Genomic DNA, 23,655 nt, shown 5'->3' with positions numbered 1-23,655 from the left:
TATACATGCAAGAAAGATTGCAAAGTTTTTTGTTTCTTACTTGCTTTGCTTCCCCAAACAAACAAAAGGAGACAGTTTTCCTTCAGGTAGAACAATAACACTATTTTAGGATCTGAATTGTCTCAATGACTTGTGCAGAGGAAATGATTCTATGGAGTGAGGCAGCTTTCCTGTAGCCCAGTATTTCTGATGGGTTAAGAGTCATTTAGGATATATTTGTTGATCTTGTTTGCCTGAGTTGATCAAACATCACTTTTTGCAATTATAAAATTATGTAACACTGTATTGTATTTGGTTTTTATTTCAGCAGGACAAATGTTTGGCTTTGTTTCAGAAGATAAACCAGCAAAAATTTGCATTCTAACACAACACTGGTTTTGGGTGAATGATAAAAGGTTTGAAATATTGAATAGTTATAAACTTAGTAAAAAATAGTTAAATCTCAAATTTGCATAGTTGAATAAAAGGGGTTTAATTCTCATTGCTACCTGCAAAACATGTTCTTTGTTCTTTACTTATATTTGCAAAGTTAAGTAAACAAAACCTTGGCAGCAGTAGAGAAGTAACATTATTTCAGCACCCCCAGGAAAACACTGGCATGACACACTGCCACTTCCTGTTAGTGACAAGATTCTGTGAGACTTGCTACCTCCTTCGGAGAACAGGGCCCAGAGGAAAGAATGCAACTTTGGGAGCAGACAGATGAAGAGCAAGGTTCCTCTCATGCGTGCTAGGGTACGTTATACAACTGTGCCGGGCCTCCATTTCTTTGCACAGACGGCTCAGTGTCGGCCTGGACTTCCTGTTTGCCATTGGTGCTGAAAACACTGATACAGGGTTGCCCTTCATGCTCAGGGTCAAAGACAGTGAAAAGCCAGGAGCACATTCCATTCCTGGATTACATTTTAGTGAAATCTCAAGAAATGAAAACAACAGTGGGACCAGAAAATTATTTTGCCCATTCTTTTTAGTGATTTAAGAATCTTCCCTTAAAGGAGAAACATGTTAAAATGTAAACTAACTAAAATTGATTCCTAGCTTTCTGGGATGATTTCCCTTCTATTCTTGCAGGTCAAAATTTTATTATTATTTGCAAATGACCCGAAGATTTTACACTTGTGTGTATTTTTGTGTCGTGTTGGTGATGGTTCAAAAAGACAGCGGGGAGGAAGAGACGAAGAAAATTGTAACAAAGAGCAGCTGATGCCTACCACCTAGGTGAATACAAATACAGTTACAAAATGTAGTCTGAAGGCATCAGTATAATGAAGTACTTGCCATCCAGGAATCCTAATACCTTTTGCAAGTAGATTCTCTCTCCCATACGGGCTCTCCCATTCTCACTCTCTGGCTCTCTCCCTTTCTCTCTGGAAAACTACACCTACAAACTGATACGGGTTTGTCACAGTCATTGGGCAAATTGCCAGCTCACACACTGGCCACTTGAACACCTACTTTCTACCATGGTTTCTTTCTCTACATAAATTTAGAAATAACAACGTGGAAAACTTACCTTTCTTCTGTTCACAAAGAAAACAACTTCATTTGACTTCTTAGAGTAGACATTATGCTAAAGTAGTTGGTGGAAGGTTGTGAAGCCCTACAGAATGTACCTGCTGCTGTGTCCGCCTGGGAGACTTGCCCAGGTGCTCCAGTGGGAAGACCGACAGCTACATGGAGGGCAGCAGGGGTGGGGGTGACTGGGGCCTGCTGTGATCAAATCCTGTCTCTCTGGGCTCTCAACCCTCTGAGGACCCCACCTTCCTCTGCTAACCCCAGTTTCCTCCCCCCTTAAGCCAGTTTGGAATCTCAATCTCATTCTTACACAACACATACTTCTCCCTGCCCAAGGGCTTACCCACTGGCATAAAATTTCTTACAGTCAGCAACAAAGACCTTCTTTAGTCAGTGAAATGGAGATAACCATATAGATGTGATGAATTCAGGCATGTCTCTAGGTATTAAAGTGTGTGTTTATTAATTTGTTTTAAATTATAAAACTAATGCATGTTTTTGAAAACTAAAATATAGAAAAGCATATATAATAAAAAGTGAATATCCTTTACAGCACACATTACTAATAAAATTATTTAGAAAATCGCTTTTCACCAGACAGTATGATTTCTACTGGTGGAGACAAGCCAAATATGAATCACATATAAGTCTTCTCTTCCATTCAGCTGGATAGGTTTAAGGGACAGGATAATGGACAATATCTTCTAGAGGAAACCAGTTAGCGTTTATGCCATTTAAAATGTTTTCTAAATTGCTTAAGCATATCTATCAAAATCTAAATGGAACATTTAAAATCAGCATCATATAAAAGCAATACTCTGTGAAATGATTTCTGAACTGTGAAAACTTGTCTTTCAGACCTAGCATCTGAGAGCATAGAAACTGGATGGACCGCCATATTGGAAGAGTCACCCAATTTTCTCCAGAAGTTTGCACTTGACTCATGGGAATATTCCAAAGAACATAGGATCCAGGTTTGTCTCTTGGAATCTAGAAGAAAAGGACACATTTATATGTTTGCATTTAGAAAACATTTTTGACAGGTGAAAAACAGCAGATAAAAACCACGCAGAGGGCGACCAGGACAAAGAGAGGACTGGCAATGACAGCGTGAGGAATGTGGAGGAGTCCAGGAGAGGACTCGGGGTCGGGTGGGCCAGAGCAGCTGTGAGAGCCATCAAGCCATAGTGACAAGGGGCACATGAAAAGTGGAAGCCGTCTGCATTTCTCTGAATGAAGAGGTTATTCATGGGGTTAGGAAAAGCTATAGGGGTGCCACAAAGAGCCAGCCTGGAAGGAGGTATGGGGGGCTTTCCCCTCAAAATAGAAATAATCAAGAAATAACTTGTTTATTGTCAGAGCGGTCACTGGGAATGACATGAATTCCTTCCATATTTAAAATTCCTGCCACTGAAAAGGACCATGGAGAGCTGAGATGTTTGCCTAGCGGGGTGTGGATGTAGCGGGTTTCCTGCCCCCAGGGGGCAGGGGAAGGGCCCTCTGACTATGTGCAACTCAAATCCAGAACTGCTCGAGCCCTGGTGCCCGGCCGGGGTAGCCCGAGCGAGACTGTTGGGGTGGCCCATGTCGTTGGCTCAGGGCACAGTTCCTGAACTTCTATTGACGACCAATGTGTCCTGGGGAGAAAACCGAACAAAGGAGGAACAGGTAACTGATGACACAAAAATAAACCTTTTTTCAAGTGCTACAGAACGGAGCCCCACTGCAGACCACACAGGGCCAGGCTGATGGAAAAGGGCAACTCTAGGGTCTCTCTGCTCCGTTGCTCAAATGCCCTCGGGATTCTCGTCCCCTTTTCTTCCATGGACGACCACTGTGGTGGGCCAATAAAACTTGACCACAAGGTCAGGGGACACAAATTCAGAATTTTATGAGCAGAACATACCATTTTTGTGAACTTATCTTCACAGGCCATTCTAATCTTCTCTGGGGTCAGTGGACTATTGAGCTTCAGGGGTCCCAACAGCCCTCGCTCCTGTCAGGCTGCACTCACCGTGTCCCTGATGGCAAAAAACACTGAGCTCCCCAGGAAGATCCCAGACTCTCCCATACCCTTGGAGGGGAGCAAGTGAACTAGATTATGACTCTCTGCCCCCACCCCCGCCCTGTATATATGTATATACATGCATATGTGCTTCTATAAGTATATATGTGCATGGATAAAATATTAAATATTATATATGTAACCTATTCCTTTAAAAAGTAATTTGCTATTTAAACCCAATATTCCCATTCTTAGAATTCTAGTCTAAGGAAATGATCCTAAATGTAAAAAGGAGATACAGGTATGCAAATGATTATTGCCAGGTTAAAAAAAAAACTCTGATGCAAGCTGACGGCAACAGTAGTTTGTGTTAGGCTCCGAGACTTAGAGTATTTTTTAAAAAATTTTATAATATTGTTAAATTATTTTATAGTTAAAATGTTGAATAAGGCTTTTTCTTCTACAAACCACCAAGAGAGAAAGTAGCCCTTCCCGCCCTGCACAAGTATCACATAAACATACATTTGTTCAGAGAGCATAACTTACCTTAGATGAACACAGAATATTCGAGTTTTGAGATGGAGGCAACAAAGAAATGTGGAACTCTGTGGGGGTGTCACAGATGGCAGGGATTTTATGCTGGTCCGGACCGCGAGTGTATAGGACACCCTGGGGAGAGTAACTCAGCTCCTCGATTGTATAAAGTCCCATGCCTTGAATAAATGCACCTTCAATCTGGGGCAAAAAATAAAATTAGAATTTCCATGTGTGATAAAATACAGTCAACGGTAGCATCAGCTTCCTGCTGTTTGTCCGAACTTTTGAAATACAGTATTAAGAGCATTTTCAGCATGTCTCGGACAATGTCTCTGAAAGTTTACTTAAAAGTTTACGTAAAAGCATTTCTAAACATCTAATGAGTGTTAAGTTCAAAGTCAAGGGCCTTGAGTCGAAATTGCAGCTTGACGTTAAAATGTCAAGGGTTCTAGAAGAGGCCTCGGAAAGCCTGTAGCTCAAATGCCCTCCTTTTTATTTCCAGATGACTCTGCCTCGGACTGATGCACCCACAGCCCCCAGTGCACTAGGCACGGCTCTCAGGGCTCTGCGTAGAACCATCATCCCATCCTAACGCCCTCGCTCGCCAGCTGGCTGGCCTCACATCTCTGGACTCAGTTTCCACACTTGTAACATACAGGGTTTGAACTGTGTGTTCTCTAAGCTTACCGAGCAGGTTTAAAATGCTCCAGGTCTTTGATGTCTAGACCTTTGACTATTTATGTAAAAGAGCTTGTGATTTTTCAATCCTGTCATTGAAATTTAAATTAAAAAAGCCTGTGGGCAAACTAAGCTACCTATCCGGTCACTACCGCTGCAGTGCTTTGAGGTTTGTCGGCCGGTTTCAAACTCCTTGAAGCTGAAGACCGTCGTACACCCAAGGCGTAGCACGTAGCGCTACATCTTACTTCCCTCCCAGACGTGTGGGGCTTACTCCGTCCCCTCCAGCTTAGTCCCCCCATTCAGGCTCCCCAGTCACAGGCTGCATGTTTCTTCAAACGCTACCTAAATCACCGGTGTTTCCTTCACTCTTTTAAACAGCAAGAGATGTGAGTTCCGTGACTGGTCTGAATAGAAAGATTCCAACTTTTCTACAGGAGTGGAAAAGTAAGGTGATGAATAAGTGAGATGGAATGTTGTCCCCGAAGATCCCCATAGCAGTTTTGGCTGTTGCAAGTAGGAAGGGAGGCAAATCGGTTACACATACCTGGCCTATGTCAATGGCTGAATTTATACTGCAGCCAATACCCATGACAACGTCTGTTCTGATGTTCTAGTACAAGAAAAAGTAAAAATGTTTACTGTGATGAACACGCAACTTAGGGAAAGAAAACTGAGAAATAGTTCCTGCCAGGATTCTTTGGGCCACATTGCATTGCAGGAGACAGAAGCAATATCTTATGTTGCAAAGTTTATTGTGTATAAATTTCAGAGTCATACGAACACTCTTAACCAGCTTAAGCACTGATTATTTTTATTGGAAACAACAGGAGAGAAAAATGTTTACTTGACTCTGACTCCAGCTGAGTGATGTAACATACTGAGTTTAATCCACTACGACAGACATAAGATATGACACAGAAAACAGAGAACGTCTATGGCTGTCGTGATCCTCATTGCAAAAGTTTGTGGTGACCACACCACCCAACATCCGGAGTCCAACTGGCTGCTTGATGTTTACTGAGTCACAGAGCTCAGGGTGCATCAGCAAAAAAAAAAAAAAAAAAAGTCAATTGTCATCTGTGCTAGATTTTTCACTTTTAGAGCAGAAGAGAGAATAAATCTAACATTGAAACTCGGTGGCTAAAAATTCTCTGGTAACGTAAATGAAGAGGAGTACAGCAGGCTGAGGCGGGCTGGTGGTAACGCCTCTGCCCTCCAGCAAGTCCGTACCTTCTTTTATGTGACATCATGGTCTCACAATAGTTGTGACAAACAGATTCTACTTCTAATTATCAATGGAACAAAGGAAAGTCAAGAATGTCCTTATTTGATAAAAGACTTTCATGTGACAAATTTCTTATGAAAATTAGATAGTGATCCAGAATGTTCTACTCTCCTAAAACTTCAGGCACTTACCTCTCTTATTTAAAGACACAATGAAATGTAAATTTCCCTTTGACACCAGTTTGTAAGGCTAGCCTTCCATGACACAAGTGGCTTCAGCTGAAGCTGAGAGGGGGAAGGGGAGGGGAGGTGCTCTTGAGTCTGCTGGGTTAGTGAAGACTTTGCTTTCGAGACTGTGGACTTACTACTGCTTCTCATTGTCTTTTGACAGGGCTGCAGACAGCAGTTCTAGGCTGTGGTTGCCAGCCTGTGAGATGGCCCACGGTGACCCCACATCCAGGTATCATAAGGATGAAGCCTTATGTAGTCACCTCCTGCACTTTACCAGGGTTGGTTTACGTGACCAATAGGATATGGCAGAGGCAATGGTATGCCACTCCGCCATTAGGTTATAAGACTGTGGACTGTGGCTTCTGTCTTGTTAGCAGATTAGAGATACTTATGAAATCCTTCAAGAATGTCACATGATGGCATTTCACAAATGCGGTCACCATTCCCAGTTGTCCCAGCAGTCTACATGGAAGCCCCCTTTAGGCTGTGTTTCCTCCTGGAAGTGATTTCTTTCCTTATTCTACTTAAAAGGGCCAGGGAAATAAAGAGGAGAGGCCGCTGGTTGTTTTCCATGGAAGCAACCATAGCACCAAAGCTGAGCTTCTATTTCCTTCTGGTAACACACAGAAATTACCTTCAGGCCAAACACATGGTGCTTCGAGGGTGCTCAGGGAGACGGGATATGTGGGGTTTCGGAGGATCTAGAGTGCGGCCAGAACACCCTCCGTTGGTACTGACCTTGTGAGCACCTCTCAGGCAGTCTATTTCAACCTCAGAACAGGCGGCTCCATAAACAAAGTATTCAAAAAGTTGGCCTTTTCCTGTCTCCCAGTTCATGGTCGACTCGTAACCCCCAGAGAAAAGAGGATTCTCGAGAAGCGTGGTTATGTGATTGTCTCCTGATTGCAGACTGTGACAACTAAACAGGCCCGTTAGGAGCTGAGCTCACTTGTGTGCACTGCGAACCAGAGGAGTAGGCTTGTACAGAGGTGTGCCAGCACAGGACACATGCAGCGAAGGTGCTGAGTAAGTCAGTCAGTGTTTACTTCCTACGGACGACGTCCGTGTTCTCTGATGAAAACACATCCAATGGCTCCCTATCAATGACTCCTTATGCCTGGAAGTTAACTGTTGACAGTATGATTATCCATCCTATTGCTTTGGGTCATCAGATTGGGGAATTCCACCTGCTTTTTATACAAAACACTACTTCAGAGGCTCATACTGGCCTGTTTATTTGTCTTTCTGGCTCCAGGACTCAGCCTGCTGGTGTGAGGGGTCAGGCCCCTCGGCTTTGAGACGACTCCAGCCTCCCGCTGTCAGCTCATCTCAAAAGACACCGAGTGAATGGCACGGTGAAAGAGAAGCTTAGGCCGGCAGCTTGCCAGCACTTTCTGCCCTTTTCTCCTCTCTCCCCTAGCTGGGAGGTGGCCATTAAAAATGATCCCAGGGCTTCCCGCTGACAGCCAGCCAGTGCCGTGGGGCGCCCATGAGCACGGGCAAAGTGCCAAAGGCAGGTAAGACTGTATCACCCTGCTCCTTGATGGCCTTCACTCTCCATTTAAATAGTGAGGTCATTTGTTTCCCAAAGTATGTGAGTTCCGGTTGTTCAGCATCTTGTTAACATATTGTTATTGTCAAATTTCTTATCTCTTGCCAATCCAGAAAGTATAGATGGTGTTTATCTTATTATGTGTTTGATTTGCATTTTTAATTCTTTGTTTCCTAACTTAAGGGATACACTGAGTTTTCAACAAAAGGTAAGCCACTGCTCTGAGTCCCTGTTAGTGCTCTGCCTTACAGAACACTCTAGAACTACCCCATATAACCTGAATCATCGATTCAGCCATATTTTATTTGTGTGCTTATTTTTCCCAATAAAAGCCTTTCTGGACATTTGGATTAAGGAGCAGCTAAATGTTCTTTATAACAGTGGTCACTAGAAGGTACAAAATCAACTGGTGCCAAAATTGCAAACGGAAGCGAAACTCTTCCTCAAGGTGCCACAGCTACTTCCCGTAGCCTGCGGTGGAAAGGACCACTCACCTGAAGGATCCAGGAGCCGAGAGACTGATGCTTTCATCAGAAGCAGCCTGCACCTGTGAAAGAAGGGCACAGCATAACACAATACGGATGTTTAGAAGAAGAACCACTTCCAACATCAATTTTAACTTTAGTACATGTTAAACAAAGCTACCAGGGGTAATAACTGGGAAGAACCAAATCAATTTCTTCCTTCCAGCGTTCTCCATCTCCACAGGCCTTTGTGGCTCACGGGTGTGGTAACAGCACTTGCTCAATGCATCATCACTGTGATAAACGATGCCCTGGCATCTTCCACTCATCGCCTGGATGACGCTGGGCAGCCCGTAGTCTGCTTTTGAAGACTGTCGCTCAGTTATCTGGAAAGTCTAAGCCTATTAACACAAAACATCTCCAGAAACAATGCGGGGTTGGATGCTTCATTTTTACATCATGTACCTATAATAGTCACAGGAGAGGGGTAATAAATATTTCGCTAAATTGTACCATCTAAAACAAAAGTTTCTCCAGACTTAGCAGTGCATGCACACAGTTGACTAGTAGAGGAAAAAACGGGGGTTAGGTCCAAGCCCCCAAGTCCGAGACAGGAAACATGTGACGTGCAACCATTAGAGAAGAAAGTGGGCTGAATGGCAGCTTCTGTGATGGTGGAGGACCGGCCCCCGTGCTCCGCATCTTGCTCCTGGGAGATAGTGTTTCTCCGGCCAGACTTTCTCAGCCATCCTGGGCCCAGGCAGCACAGGGCAGAGGGCAGAAATAAATGTGCCCCCAAAGGACTGAGAGCTCCCATAAATATGAATTATAGAACGAGTCCTAACTCTATGGACTAGAAGGAACCATTTCTAAGTAATACTTCCCAAATGTTATTTCCTCCAGAGAATGCTTATAATGTGACATTCTAGAACAGTCAGCATGGCACACACTCTCAGTCTTTACTGCTATCCGTTCTGTATCACCTGGAACTGCGGAACTCATTACTCTAAGAAACTTGCTAGTTGACTTTAGAATGTGTGTTTTCTCTTCCAACTACATCATAAGTAGCTCAGAGGAAGCAGTTGAGTATTTCCGGTCCATTCCAACTATTGGCTGAATATACACCCAATGGCTTGCTTTTCTGTTTCTAAATAAGTGCTTACATGGTTTTAGTTTTATAAAAGAAGAAAATGGGAAGTGTTTTCTTTCCATGTTAGGAAGAGTGGAACCCAAAAAAGGAGAACAAACAGACTTACAGCTATTATCTAGAAAATACATAGGTTCTACAAGAAGAAACATTCATTAATTCTTGCTTAAAATAAGGATTCTGATCAGAAGTACAGTCAACAGTGTTGTAATAACTATGAGTATGTACGGTGTCAGACAGGTACTAGATTTATTGAGTGGTCACTTTGAAGTTATATAAATGTCAAATCACTGTGTTGTAAAAATTTTATACTGGATGATTTCATTTTTATAAAACTGTAGACAAAGCAAATTGGTCTGTTAGTGACAAAAAGCAGATCCGTATGTTTGGGGATGGTGGGGTGAGCATGGGAGGGAGGGAGAAGTAGGGACGATTACAAAGGAACATTAGGAATCTTTTGGGGGTGATGGATATGTTCATTATCTTAACTGTGGTGATGGGTGCATATTTGTACACATTTATCAACACTTATCAAATTATAAATATGTGCAGTTGATTGGATATTAGCTATACCTCAGTAAAGATATTTAAAATAAAAAATAAATCTATTAAAACATTTTAAAAAAGAGTTCTGGACAGACAAACCTCTTTTTCTCCAACAGAGGATTTTCTCCCATCATACTATGATGTGATGTCCATATGCCGAGAGCTGAAGGGCCCCTGCTTGCCACTACGCCACCGCAGTGCCCGTTCAAGTGCCCTTTCTGTCGACAGTTCATTCGCATGCAGCTCTTGCACTCTCCCCCTCCTTTACTCCAACATAAAACACAGAGACACTCTCACCCAGGCCGTCCAAGCGCCTCGAGGATTCTTGTTGATGACGGGTACAAGGCACTTTAGGAGAGTTTGACAAGCATCCTAGGGATTATTTTTTAGTTAAAATTCCGATCATAATTTCATGCAAACACCAATATCGAAACCACACGACGTGTGCCATTCTTGGCTTATTTAAGAGGCTCAAGGAACATGGAGAAGAGACCCATCCTGTAGGAGGCGATGTGACAGGTCGCACAGGGGAGGGTTGAAGGGTGGCTGCCTAGGATGGGGACCACGCTAGCAGGCCAGGACTTAACAGGAAAACTGTTGGCAAACCACCAGCCACTATTTTCAAATCGAGCTGTGGTTAGATTTATCTTGTGGGAAAGCTCGCTCTGGCAGCGTGATGTCAGGGTGAAAGGCAATGGAACTCGGGCGGAGACAGAGAGCCGGCATGGCCCTGGCAGGAGGTGTGAGCCTGAACAAACAGCCACGTTATCAGAACAGGGCAGTGGAAGAGTCTCTTTCTACAGAGAAGTGTTTGCACAGAGTCGCAATGACTTGCTGACCGGTGAAATGTCATGAGGGAGGGGCAATGAGTGGTGGCATTTCCAGCTCAGGACAGCCCCTGCTCCTGCACCGCTGCCTGAGCCGGAGAGGGGGAAGGGAAGCTTTCATGGAGAGGGTGTGGGCAGGAGAGGAGAGCGGGGTTAATTCTCAACATCTTCCGAGCACCCGCGTGCTGGCCCTGACGGGGTTAACGATGCGGACGCCACCGCAGTGATTCTTACCTTTACCGCCAAGCCATTGAGATCTGCCACCACAGAACCTCCGGAGACGTTTGCGTTAGGGACGGTTTCCGTGCTTGTTCCACGCAGGTAGACATCCGACAGGGGCACCCCTAATTCACGACTAGCCACCTGGATTTTAGAAGAGAGGTTTTTCCCCCCGCAAATACTTTGGTTAGTCACAGACCTATGCACGTGCTCACAGTAGCATCTGTGTGAAGTCCTGATAGGCCCAGTGGGCAGGACCATAAAATTCTTCCAGCCACAAAAGGTTCCTCTTTATAAAAACTCTGTAGCCAGTTGGACCCCAAGCCCTGAGCACATTTTTGCTTTGACCGTCTCATGTGCAACAGCATGAGGAAGAGAAAACGAGGTCCCACACCAAGGTAGGAAGAAGTGCTTTATGTCTTTGTCATCATGAAATCAACACCCTGGAGGCCTTTCCTACATGCCGCTCTGCAAACTGTTAGAAAAGACAACCCTATGAGAAAGGAGATGCCTTGTCCACATTTCCGGAGGTGGTCCGGGAAAAGCGCACCTCTGAGAAAGAACAATGGCTTTGTAACAGCAGCAGCACCAGCATGCGGTCACGGCAGACGGTGCCACTGCCGCTGGCCAACACGAGGACTTAGCAGGCTGCTCTGTTCTTTCCCTGTTTTCAGTGCTGGGGAGCAAAATCATATCACTAATGTCAGCTGATCCAAAATTCCCCTCTTTCCCGCAAGCAATGTAGCTTAATAGAATTTGTTCACAGCTGTGACAGGCACATGGTCATATGGAGTCCTTCTAGGCCACTGGCTTTCAGAAGATCCTCTGCACAACATCCATCAGCTTAGACACAAAGGTCTGGGGGCACAGTGAAGGAAACACTGACACCTGGCCCCCAAAGTGGGGAAAGATATGACCAGTGACTGATAACATAAAAGAAAATAGATATTCAACATCTCTCTAATCAGAAAAATGCAAATTAAAGCTATAATGTGGTACTATCATTCACTTGTTGACTTATCTGAAATATTAAAACAACCCATAACATAGAGTGTTGATTAGTGGTGCAATATGATGGCTACTTTCCAGGAAACAATTTTGGAATGTGTTTCAAATGATCAAGTTGTAACTGGTTTAATAAAGGTATTTGTGGGATAAAAGATATACTCTGTGGCCAGTAATTCCATTTCTGAGAATCTATTCTAAAAAATATTCATTGATTTGATCACAGGTTTATGTGAAAAAATTCACTGAAATGTTCAACAATCAAGGAAGGTTAAATGAATTATATATAATCCACATGCAGCTGTTATAAGTCATAAGTGCAAAGAATTCTTAATGACAGGAGGAAGTGCCACATAAACAACATAGGAGCAATTTGGGGGGAGGGGGAGTCAAGATGGGAAAGAACCCAAAACAGTGATTATTGCTAAATGGTGGAATTATGTAGGGTCCTCTAAAAAAGAACTATTGTCTCTTACAAATGTTTTATAACCTGTATCATTACTACTATGATTAGCAAAATAGAAATGGTACCTAAAAGTTAATCTAAAGTTAATGAGCCAAAAGGAAACTGGTAGAGTTTGGTTAGAAATATCAAATGTGATTTATACCATCAATTGTTTAGAGTCCTCCCTATAAAAAAGCCAGAAACAATGCAGTAACTCAGAACTTGCCCAGCAAAGGTTTCAAAAGGCAACTCACGTGTTAATATAGCTGAAGGAAAGCAGATAACCATACAGCCTTGCTTAGCAATAAGACAACCCAAGACTCTTCTGCCACATTCTTTTAAGAGGGTCAGTCACAAACTGGCTTGTTTATCAAGGTTCTGCTTATAGCTAACAGATCAAGTGGTCAAAGCAAAAGTGTCCTCTCCTTTTTATTTTGGAAGAGACAATGTACATTCACAGTTTCTGTCTCATACACATACCTATAAGCACACACCCCACTTCGCCCAATTATTTGCATTCTTACCTGAATCATTTTAGTGTGGACCCCCGGCCCCATCTCAATTCCACCATGAGTGACCAGCACAGACCCCTCTAGATAAATGTGAACCAGGGCAGCAGCCTATGCAAAAAAGATACAAATAGTTTCCGTGATCTTTTGGGCTGATATCATATGTCTTGTCAATTAAAAACTTTTCCCTAGAAATGATCCCCTCCCTTCCATCTGCCAAAATATACACAGACACTTTCTCTGTCGCCGAGTGCACTAAGCAAAGCCAGGGCAACATTGGGGCACCTCAAGACCACCCACAAGAGGCCAGATTGCTGCTGGGTAGCTTTGAGTCTGGGGCAGGACTCTGCTCCTTAAGCTACTATTTCCTCATTGGGACATTCGAGCTCATCCTTTCAAGGATACCCCGACATGGGTGGAGCAAAATTTAAGTTTGGAGTTTTTCTTGGGAGGTGTTGTCAGTTTTAATATGCAAGGTTAAATCTACAATAGACAGTTTAGGAAACAGGGAGAACAATTATTTATGTGAACACATAGTCCCACAGTTGTAGGTTGTTACAGAGAAGCAAATATGAAAATCCAACTAAGATGAGGCAGACAGACACTAATTTTTTCACTGCAAAATGAGCTAAGCTCACTCTAAATCATCTTGGCACTGAATAGCAGAGCTTTAGTTGAAATGGAACTTGGAAGTAATCTTATCTAACTGTGCAGCTCTCCAGAGGGATCCAGAAGGAACCAAGCTGCTAACAGAATTAAAGCCTGCTGTAATCAGAAGCATCTAAACTCTAAGCTAAACATGTTTTACAATTAACAAGAATATGCCATCTTGCAAGTCTGCTCATGCTAAACTAGGGAGCATGGAGATTTCTCAGGAAACTGCAGAAAACAAGGAGGCTTCTTCAGTTTGAGTCTCCAGTGTAAGAGCAATATTAACAGCATATGGTCATAAGAAAATGCTTCTAACGCTGTGGCTCAGGACGGCCTGCAAGGCACACTTGGCAGCTGCTCCACCAGGAAGTGGTGACCCCGCAGACGTGGTCTGGAGCTGCCAAGGGTCACTTGAAGCCCTATCAGCTAGGTTTCTAAATATCTAAGTGTTGATCCAGAGTGGCATAGTTATCTAGGATTTGTAAAGGCAGAGTCTTCAGAAAATTCTAGTAACAAGCTAATTTCCATTTAATAAAGCTAAAATCTGAGTAAGCCTTTATTACTCACTGAGATTATTTATAAACAACCTGGGCATAAGCCAAAGTTGATGGACTCATACGTCAATCACCAGATACATCCCAAGGAAAGGACTGTATTCTTAGATCGATCTCTGCCCATAGCCACCTGTGGGCCACAGGCCATACTTGGAGAACTGCCCCTTTTTTGCTGTGTAAAGGTCTGCATTACTCCAGCGAATGACAAGCAATAGCCTCTGTCTCTCCAAATAAGATACTTGGACAGTGAAAATGGATTCTATTCACTTGGTCACAGGTGCAAACTATAGATGTATTGGGAAAGTAGGGACATAGGTGCACCCTGTCTCCAAGGATAAAGGCACATACATTCACAGCCCAAGGGAGAATTTTAGAACATTAAGAAAAGCACTGTAGCCGTTATAATCAGCCCAAGGACTTGGGAAGGTGTAGCAGAGTGTGTTTTACTGTCTGTTGACACATCATTCCTGCAAACACTGTCTTGTGCTCCTGGCCATTTGTTCTTAAGACAATAAAGATAAGGAGTGGCATGCTGTACAGAGAGCCCGGAGCCGGAGGCCCTTGGGTTGTGCACTGGACGCCATCTGATGCCAGCTGCAGTGGCTGCTTCTGGGCTCCATTCTATGGCACTTCATTGTGCTCTCTGCTAGCATGCGAGCCCCTGAAAGGAAAAACCACGGTCCTAAGGCATCCCTTGGAATGCCACATAGCATCGCACACACAGTAAGTGCTCAATAAAAGTTTGATAAGTGCATAGCCATTCGATCTGTTTCTTAAGCCTGTAGCCCCTGTATTTGGTCTCGTTGCTCAGCTAGAGTTCCAGAGGTTGTGAGCGAAATTCATAGCTGGCACATATGACTGAGTGACAATTACAGTGAATTGTGCATGTATAACATTGTGTGACCCTCTTGGGCGAGGCCCTTTGCCTGTGTGTCTGGGGCAGCATTTCTATCAGAGACTGCTGAGTAATTTGTTTCACGTGCTCCTGCAATTTCTCTGGGGCCATTTGAAATGTCAAATTTGGTTCCGTTAAGTGGCACCACCGGATGGTTCATTGTTAGTGCCACAAAAGATAATCCCACAAAGCTTCATCTACGAAATAGGCACAACTGGAGCGTTAGAACAGATGGTTCTACAATGTAAACTGGGGACTTAGCCTGTGAAATTGAAATCTTCAAGCAATGACTGTTGGTATTGGTGAGAAGTTTGCTTTGGTCCCGCAGATTCCCAAATGTCTCAGCAGTTCAAACACTTTTGTTCCTACTCTGCACCAGGTTCCATACTGGGATGCTGGGAATAGAGGTTAATTAGATACTGTGTGTCCTTTGATGTCCTTGCTGAGGAATTAAAAAAGTGTAGGTGAAGTATGTTGGGAGAGCAGGGGCATGGAACGACAAAGGACCATGGGATCTGCTTCCTGACAGTTGCTCTCTTCCCCAAGGATATATCACTAGCCGGATGTCCTTGGGCAAGAGAGCAAACTTCTATAGGCTTCAGTTTATAAAATAGAATCACACCTACCCAACAGATAGGGGTTCAATCAAGTGGGAAATTACAAATCACTCAGCCTAGGGTCTTATTTACAGAAGGCGCTCAAATACCATTTCTAGGTCCCGCCTCTCTTAGATTTGCTTCAGAATAGTCTTTCAGCATTTGGCATCCAGGAAGCAGCTTGACTGATCTCAAATTCTCTGATTTAGCCCCAAAGCAAATGTTTTAAACATGGAAGCTGGCTAATTTCCAAGGAAGGGTGGGAGGGGCTGGTGACAGCGGGGAGCTTCTCAGTAGCCTTTGAGAATGAACTTGTACCGCTGGCTGTTGTCTGCTTTCTTCCTTGCTGTGCTGAATCCCACTGTAAGGCTCCATGGAGGGGCAGCTAGAAGTAGGCGAGAAAGCACAGTTTCTGGGACCTCCCAGACCTGAGTGTTAGCCCTGGCCTCTCCTCTTACTGGCTGTAGGACTTGAGCAAGTTATTTAAGCTCTCTGATCCTCAGTTTTTCATCATTAAGATAAGGCTACAAACCTCATAGGTTGCCCTGAGGGTTGAATACGATAAAATCTAAAAGTACTTACAACATAGTAGGTGCTCAGTAATCATCATTATTTTTTACCTACTTTTTGAGAAATTTCTGATTAGAGAAATGAGACAGACCGTGTTCTACCACATTAAGTAATGGCAACCATTAAATAGCAACAGCTGCTGCGTCTAGCACAGCCTGACGCCCAAGGATTTCCATACCACACATAAAGGATGGAGATTGTTTTCCCTATGATCCTAGCCGGCCTGCACAATGACAGAGAGCCCAGACTGCCTCTGCTAGCTGCCAGCAAATCAGTTTCCCCAAATCTGCACTCCAAGATTCCCTGCTTGCTATCTTTTTTTAGTGGTAATTTCCCCCTCTTCCTTTCTTTTGAATAACCTTGTTTTTGCCTTTATTCCTCAACCACAGCTTCTTGACTTTCCCCCACAGCTGGGTAAAGTGGGTGCAGATGACTAAGCAACTCTGCTGCTTTTGTCATCGCAAACAGGCAGGTGATGGGACGGCTGTAATAAGATCACCGCTTGTATTGTTACGCTGCTCGTCTGAGCTAATAATCTGCCTCCAGTGAAAACTGCAGGAACGGATCTAACATTACACCGAAGCTGAACCAGGATGGGCAGGTGAACCGATGACCGTGAGAATGAGGCAAGCACCTTCCCACCTGCTTCACTTGGCTGCCTCTGCTGTCCCGACATCCAGCTCATCCCTTAGTGCCCCTCACAGTGCCACCCTCATTCACCTGTCTTCTGTCACCACTCAACGCACCTGCCACATCTTCACCATGGCTCAGCCAAAGCTGCGAAGGGGAGTGCCAATCATTTTGAGGCTTTGTCATCTTACTCACATATATGTACATATATGCATACACGTATATGTAAGAACATAGATAACAAGGGTCCCATGTATCACTGCTGTACAATGAGCTAGAAGAGATCAGTCCTTCATCAGCTGTTCTGGGTAAGATCCATTCAAGAGTGAAGAGGTGGAAACAGTAACTGAGATTTAGCAACCAAGCAGGGAGTATATTTAATCAGTCAAAGAAATTAAACTACGAGAACAGATTTTCAGTCTTCCCCTTCACACTTCTAATGGCTATGAAGTGAACCAATTCCTAAAATTGTGCTTTAACAATGATTTAAATGAATTAACTTTTTGGGTTTAGTTTACCCTAACCCACCAGAAAGGGGAGGGGCGCCAAGTACCCCGCAGCTTCCTGTTTCTATCACATGGTCCAGACACTCAGCTCCTAGAGGAGTTGAGAGAGGGGTCTTGGCAGACATTGGTCCCACCTTCTCACTTTATCTTTGAGCAATCTGGGGCCCAGAGTGAGTTGACTCAGCTGCTTAATGCCAGGGCCAGGAATAGAAATCACATCTCCCAGTTTCCCAGGAGGGATGCTTGTCACCAACCCTGGGAACATGGACTCTTGTCTCCTCTGGGGAAAAGCTAGTTTGAGCACGACGTTGGTAAACTTTAACCACTGGGTACTGCAACCACATGGCTAATTCTCCTTAATGGAACATTTCTGCAACCACATGGCTAATTCATGTTGGGAACTGCCCTGCCTGGTTTCAGAAGCTGTAATCCCCCATGGCTAAAGCTGAGGTAAAGAGACCTTAGGACCTTAAGCCACTAAGGAGATAAAGCTTATCTTCCTGGAAGGGGCCCTGCCTCTGCTCTCTTTTACATCACCCTGCTTGGCCCCAGGTGGTTAGCCAATGACAGGTAAGATTCCTCAAGGAAGGGATGACCTAAGACAGTCATGGTCTCAAAGGGGCCCTTAGGGAAGGACTTGGGGGGCTATAGAAAAAGGGGGTGATGGACCCTTACCCCTCAGCTTTGACATAGCCTGAGTCCTCATTCTGTCTGCAAGAAGTGTCCTAATCTCTTGGCTGCCTTACTTCCCCTGCCTGACTTAAGCCTGAAACAATGCTGGAGGGCGGTGCAGCCCTGGGCAGGAACGGGAGGTTCCCTGGGGTGATCACGCCTAAGAAAGAATGCATAAAATCCTGTGAAACCTGCTTTGCTAAGAATATCCTCGATTTTCTGATAAGGGTCCAAGCATGAAAAAAATTTGTTTCTCAAAGTTTTATAGCCCTTTAGCTAACTGACCCTGACTCAGAATAAACCCTCATAGTTCTTGAATGTTATCTATTGTTTGATCATTACTGCCTGACAATGATTGATGCGCTTTACCTGTATTCCTGTGCAAATTGAACCCCATAAAAGCCCACTGAGGAACAGGCTCATGGCCCTTCTCCTCTGAGAGATTGGCCACTTTTCCTCCCCAAGCAGATCATGTCTTGGTAGACTTACTCTCATCTGTGGCAGACAGGGGTGCTCTGCAGACAGAGCCCCCCACAAATTCACCTTAATGGAAAGTTTCCTAACACCTTTGATTCGTCCATTTGGAGAACTGACCTGACCAGCAGCTCATGAGGCAAAGCCAACAGGATACTTCATGGGAACCACGGCCAGCCCCTTCTTCTTCCAGTAATTCTCCGAGTTGAATTTTTCCACAGCTGCTTTCCTTAGGGAGTAGGAAGACATAGCCACACATTCTTTCCAACACTGGATCAGGTTCTTGGTATTGATCTCTTGTTTGTAGGGTGTCTGATCAATTTCCTTGTGCATGTTTATCATTCGGACCTATTTAAAAAAAGGAGATGAAAAGGGTGGGGTGGGGGGACTTGGCAGAGAGACTTTTCCATCCACTGTCCTCCTAGTCAAAATCCGCTCATCCTGTAAGGCCCAAACGGAGTCCAACACAGCCCTCGTTGAAGCCTTTCCCAATGTGAAATACTCTCTTCTTCTACTCAAAGCCTCTCTCAAATGTTAGCACTCCCAGGCCTTCCATACTGCTGCTGCCTAAGCTTAAGGGAAGGAATCTTTCCCTTGTGTTTCTTATACAACTCAACCCAGTGCAGGTATGTTGTAGACTCTTAATACTGGATGTCTGTGAATAGCTGTTGCAAAGTAATCCTGAATTTAATTTCCAGGCAGTGTGATCTACATGAATCAGATGCTGTGTCAAAATAAAATCACTTACTTCCAAATGGGAACATATTAAAGCCTGTTTAAATATAATCCATAACTAGGATGAAGAACAAATTAAAAGATTCTACCCCAGGGTGTCTGAGGTACTGAGAAGAATTCTCCTGAATTCCCAGAACTGGAGATTAAGACCCACGGCTGAGAACAAAAGGGTCAAGAACTTCACATTCTCAGTCGAGACCACTCAGCAGTTGCGACCAGGCATCTCCTCGTGCTGACAGAGGCCATTACAGACATACAGTCTCCTCATCCCCCTAAAAAATTCCCAGATCATTATGAAGAGATGACTGGAAATGAGTGAGCTGTGCCATCTGGGGCAAGGCAGTGTTTTTAAGGGTGGCTATTCTTTCCTCCAACTTTCCTCAGGGATGAAGGGAGGTCACGATCTGATTTTCTTCCCCAGAGCCACCAGTGTGACAGAGCGTCTGGGAGAGAGGCTGTGGGGAGATGAGCAGGAAAGGAGAGGCAAGGATCCCCTACAAGTTCCAGAGACATGACGAAGATAGCTCCTGCCTGTGGTCACAGAGATGAATGGAGGACAAAGACTTTCTAAAGGACTGCTGCAGCCTGGGACTCAGAGGCATGGGCATTGGGGGATGCTGCATGAGGGGCCAGCTGAAGGGCAGGTGAGCTCGAAGGCCCCCTCATGGAGGACTGTTGATTTTCACGAGAACTGGCAGAAATGGAACCCAGAGATAACATACTTGAGAAGTAGCTACATTGAACTGAGGACAGAGGACTCACTAGGAGGAGTCACATGAGGAGATGCTGCCTGTTTTCTTCCTTCTCTTCCCCTCTGCCCCCAACGCTGCAGCAGAAGGCACAGGGGAGAAAGGGTGAGAGAGAACACCATGCATCCCCACTGTAACTCCATTCTGGGATCCTTGGGTAGAAGGGGTACAAGGAAGAACACAGAGCTTGTGAAAGATGGAGTTGGGGCAGACAGAGAACTGAAGGCAGACCACTGCAGTGACCGAAGCGACTGAAACTTTAGGACTACTGCCTGAGATGTTAAGAAGCAGGGGGAGGAAGGGTGTGACAACTTGTAGCAGTTATACCCCCAACCAATGGAGATTTCTCATGAAACAAGTTAGAATCCAAAGGTCACTCTTCAATATCTTCGTGTCTGCAGGATTTTGAGAAGGGGCTTGAGTGAAAGTAGTGAGTTGGGTTCCCTGAGATAAATTTAGCTCCTAGGGCCTCACATTTCTCAGCGTGAGTGGCTCCCAATGCCCCTCTCACCTCTAAAATTCGGTATCTTTTGTGAATGAGACTACTTTAGACTACCTTCTCATGGGGCAACCCACACTCGGCTGCAATGTCTGTGATGCAGGATTTGGTGACCAGTCCTGCCTGAGGAAAGCCGAGCCCACGCAAAGCCGTGCTGGATGGAAGGTTGGCTCTGCACGCCTGCCCTCAGCAACGCAGGTTGGGAAACTTGTAACAGTTTTCCATTTTCAGAATTCCAATTTCTAACACCTGGGGAAATCCAGAGTTGATGTGAGGAGACCCTTGTCCTTCTGTACCTGTTTTATCATCCTGAGACCTCAGACCAAAACCAGGTCAGAAATGACTGACTCTCTCAGTCACATCAAACATGCTTAAACTAGACCCATGTCTCAATTTAAATGCATCTTTGCTGTAAAATAATACATAAGGATTTGAATAACTTTTCTTTTGAAATCTTGTTTTAATTTTCATATTTTAGAGCTAGTGCATTTCCCCCAGATTTCAAACATTTCCAAAAGCCCATGAAGCATTCATAGGCCCTAACCACTTAATCTGTTGAATGTAACGGATATAAATAATATCCTAGATAATAGGAAAAAATGTTTTGGCATTTGGTCTAATGATTGGTTCTCCTCTGGGGGTAGTTTTGCCCTTTTTTCCCCTGAGACTTTGGCAATGTCTGGAGGCATTTTTGGTTGTTGAGACTGGAGGGTAGCTATGCTGCTGAAATCTACTGGGTAGGGGCCAAGAATACCGCTAACCATCCCACAATGCACAGGACAGCCCCCCCACCAACAAAGAATCATCCGTCCAAAATGTCAATAGGGCTGAGGCTGAGGTCTAAGGCTTGCACCTGGAACAAGAGCTGTCAGTATAGGAAACATGGAGATAACACACGGATGCAGATCAGACTTGGCCAATACCTTTGGACTCGCTCTGGGGGCAGCAGTAACAAGAGGCTACCCTATATGGGGGCTTTTATGCTTTTATAATTAAATATTGTTTAGCTATTGAAAATTTTCTGAATTCAACCATTTTATGTAACACTTTCCAGAATGTGAACTTGCTCCTTAAAACACTTACAAGTAATGACTCATCCAGGGAGGCGCCTGCATTGCTGTCATGCTCCATATCCAGGGCCAAGCTTCTGCCCTCGTTCATGAATCCAGCCTGCGGGAGGAGAACTGACCTTTCATGCCAGTGCTGGGGCCCAAGTCTCTCTAAAGTGTGCTTTGTCACTTGTGTATCCTCTACACATAGGCCTTCATGACATTGGATTTGGTAATGATTTCTTGGATATGACACCAAAAGCAGAGGCAGCAAAGAAAAAATAGATAAACTGGCTACATCAAAATTAAAAAACTTCTGTGTGTCAAAGGAGATAAAAAACAGAGTGAAACGGCAGCCCAGGGAATGGGAGAAAACATCTGCCAATCATGTGTCTGTGAAGGGTTAATATTCAGGATGTATAAAGAACTCTTCAACACAACAACAACAAAAATCTGATTAAAAAGTGGACAAAGGACTTGAAGAGACATTTCTCTGAAGATATATAAAGGTCCAGTAAGCACAAGAAAAGATGTTCAACATCACTAATCATTAGAAAAATACAAATCAAAACCACAGCATACCACCTCACATGCGTTAGTATGGCTACTATAAAAAACAACAGAAAGTAGTTAAGTGTTTGTGAGGATGCAGTGAAATTGGAACCTTGGTGCACAGTTGGTGGGAATGTAAAGTAATGTATCTGCTATTGAAAACAGTATGGCAGTTCCTCAAAAAATTAAAGTAGAACTACCACATGATCCAGCAATCCCACATCTAGGCATTTATTGAAAGAATTGAAGGCAGGGTCTCAAAGAGGTATTTGCACACCTATGTTTATAGCAAACAGCATTACCCACAATAGCCAAGGGGTAGTAGTAACTCAAGTGTCTATCAGTGGATGAATGGATAGACAAAATGTGGCATATACATACAATGCAATAGTATTATGCCTTAAAAAGGAAGAAAATTTTGACACATGCTACAGTAAGTATGAACTTTAAGGACATTATGTTAATTGATATCAGCCAGTCACAAAAGAACAAATACTGTGATCTATTTATATGACTAGTCAAATACATCGAGACAGAAAGCACAATGGTGGTTGCCAGGCGCTGCTGAGAGAGGAAGGAAGGGCAGTTACTGCTTAATGGGTGCAGAGCTTCAGTTTTACAAGATGGACGGAACTTCAGAGTTGGATGGTGGTGACAATTGGGCAACAATGTGAACACTTACTGCCACTGAAACGTACACTTAAAAATGATTAAAATAGTACATTTTATGTTGTGTGTATTTTGCCACAACTAAAAATAACAATGAAAAAGGAAAAAAGGAAGGGTACAGAAAGATAAATAAGTAAAACAAACAGAAACTCTTCCTGTTTAATCCATCACTACTATTTAATCAATCCTTTTTTCTCCCTGTAAAGTAAAGCAGTGATGTATTTGTTGACCCCTCATTCTTGCCACCCTTGAATTATGGCTCCCATCCTTACGTTTCTCCCAATCTTCAAATCTCCTAATTTGAAGATGAGGTCTTCTCCTAATCTTCCAATCTGCTCAGAATACACTCTGCACATTTTTCTCACAGGGCCATTTTCCGCCAACAGTCTCAGCAGCATTTGGTGCTGCTGAAGGTCTTTTAAATAAATATCTTCCTTGCTTTTAAGATGTATCCAGTATTCCTGTTTTCTGCCTGCTCACCACTTCAATATCTCTGAAGTTATTAAAGTTCACTGTAATGATTTTTATTGAATGGAACCGAAATCCAACCGGGGACATGGCCTATGAATCCCAGCAGTTTGAGGATGAGGTCTGGCTCTGCTACTTAACCCGCTCTGTTCCTTAGGCAAGCCCTACAGCCTCTGGCCATCTGTGAAATGGCAATAAATATGGTAGTGCATGGAAAATCTTTGGCAAGTAACTGGAACAGAGTGTTATAACTATAAATTATTAATATTAATAGTATTAATAAGTGCCGGGGTCCAGCCTCGGCAGGTCTCAGGGTCCCCGAAGGATGGACAGCGCAGGCAAAGAATGCAGAGTCGGACACCAAGTTTGATGCTGGAGAACGGCCAGCCCTTGTGGGTCTGACTGAACTCTCAGAGTTTAATCAAGCTTTATTTTTATAGAAATTTATTATATAACATCAAAGAAACAGGTACATGGCA

General features: G+C 43.9%; 1 protein-coding gene across 1 annotated transcript in view; it reads right to left on the bottom strand.

The window, feature by feature from the left end:
* Window positions 1-2,040: 2,040 nt before the first annotated feature.
* The window catches only part of LOC112307631 (aldehyde oxidase), a 65,880-nt gene continuing 44,265 nt past the window's right edge, over window positions 2,041-23,655 (bottom strand). The window contains 12 exon segments of the mRNA XM_071220779.1: window positions 2,041-2,505; window positions 3,422-3,589; window positions 4,067-4,255; window positions 5,283-5,348; window positions 6,932-7,063; window positions 8,236-8,292; window positions 10,200-10,274; window positions 10,964-11,092; window positions 12,923-13,018; window positions 18,576-18,803; window positions 20,496-20,687; window positions 21,522-21,608. Coding sequence (XP_071076880.1) covers window positions 2,284-2,505; window positions 3,422-3,589; window positions 4,067-4,255; window positions 5,283-5,348; window positions 6,932-7,063; window positions 8,236-8,292; window positions 10,200-10,274; window positions 10,964-11,092; window positions 12,923-13,018; window positions 18,576-18,803; window positions 20,496-20,687; window positions 21,522-21,608 — 1,641 coding nt within the window. The 3' untranslated portion in view covers window positions 2,041-2,283.

The sequence above is a fragment of the Desmodus rotundus genome, chromosome 2 (genome assembly GCF_022682495.2).
Source record: "Desmodus rotundus isolate HL8 chromosome 2, HLdesRot8A.1, whole genome shotgun sequence".
NCBI lineage: Eukaryota > Metazoa > Chordata > Mammalia > Chiroptera > Phyllostomidae > Desmodus > Desmodus rotundus.
The sequence above is the reverse complement of the archived record's forward strand: the minus strand, read 5'-3'. Positions and strand labels throughout refer to the sequence as shown.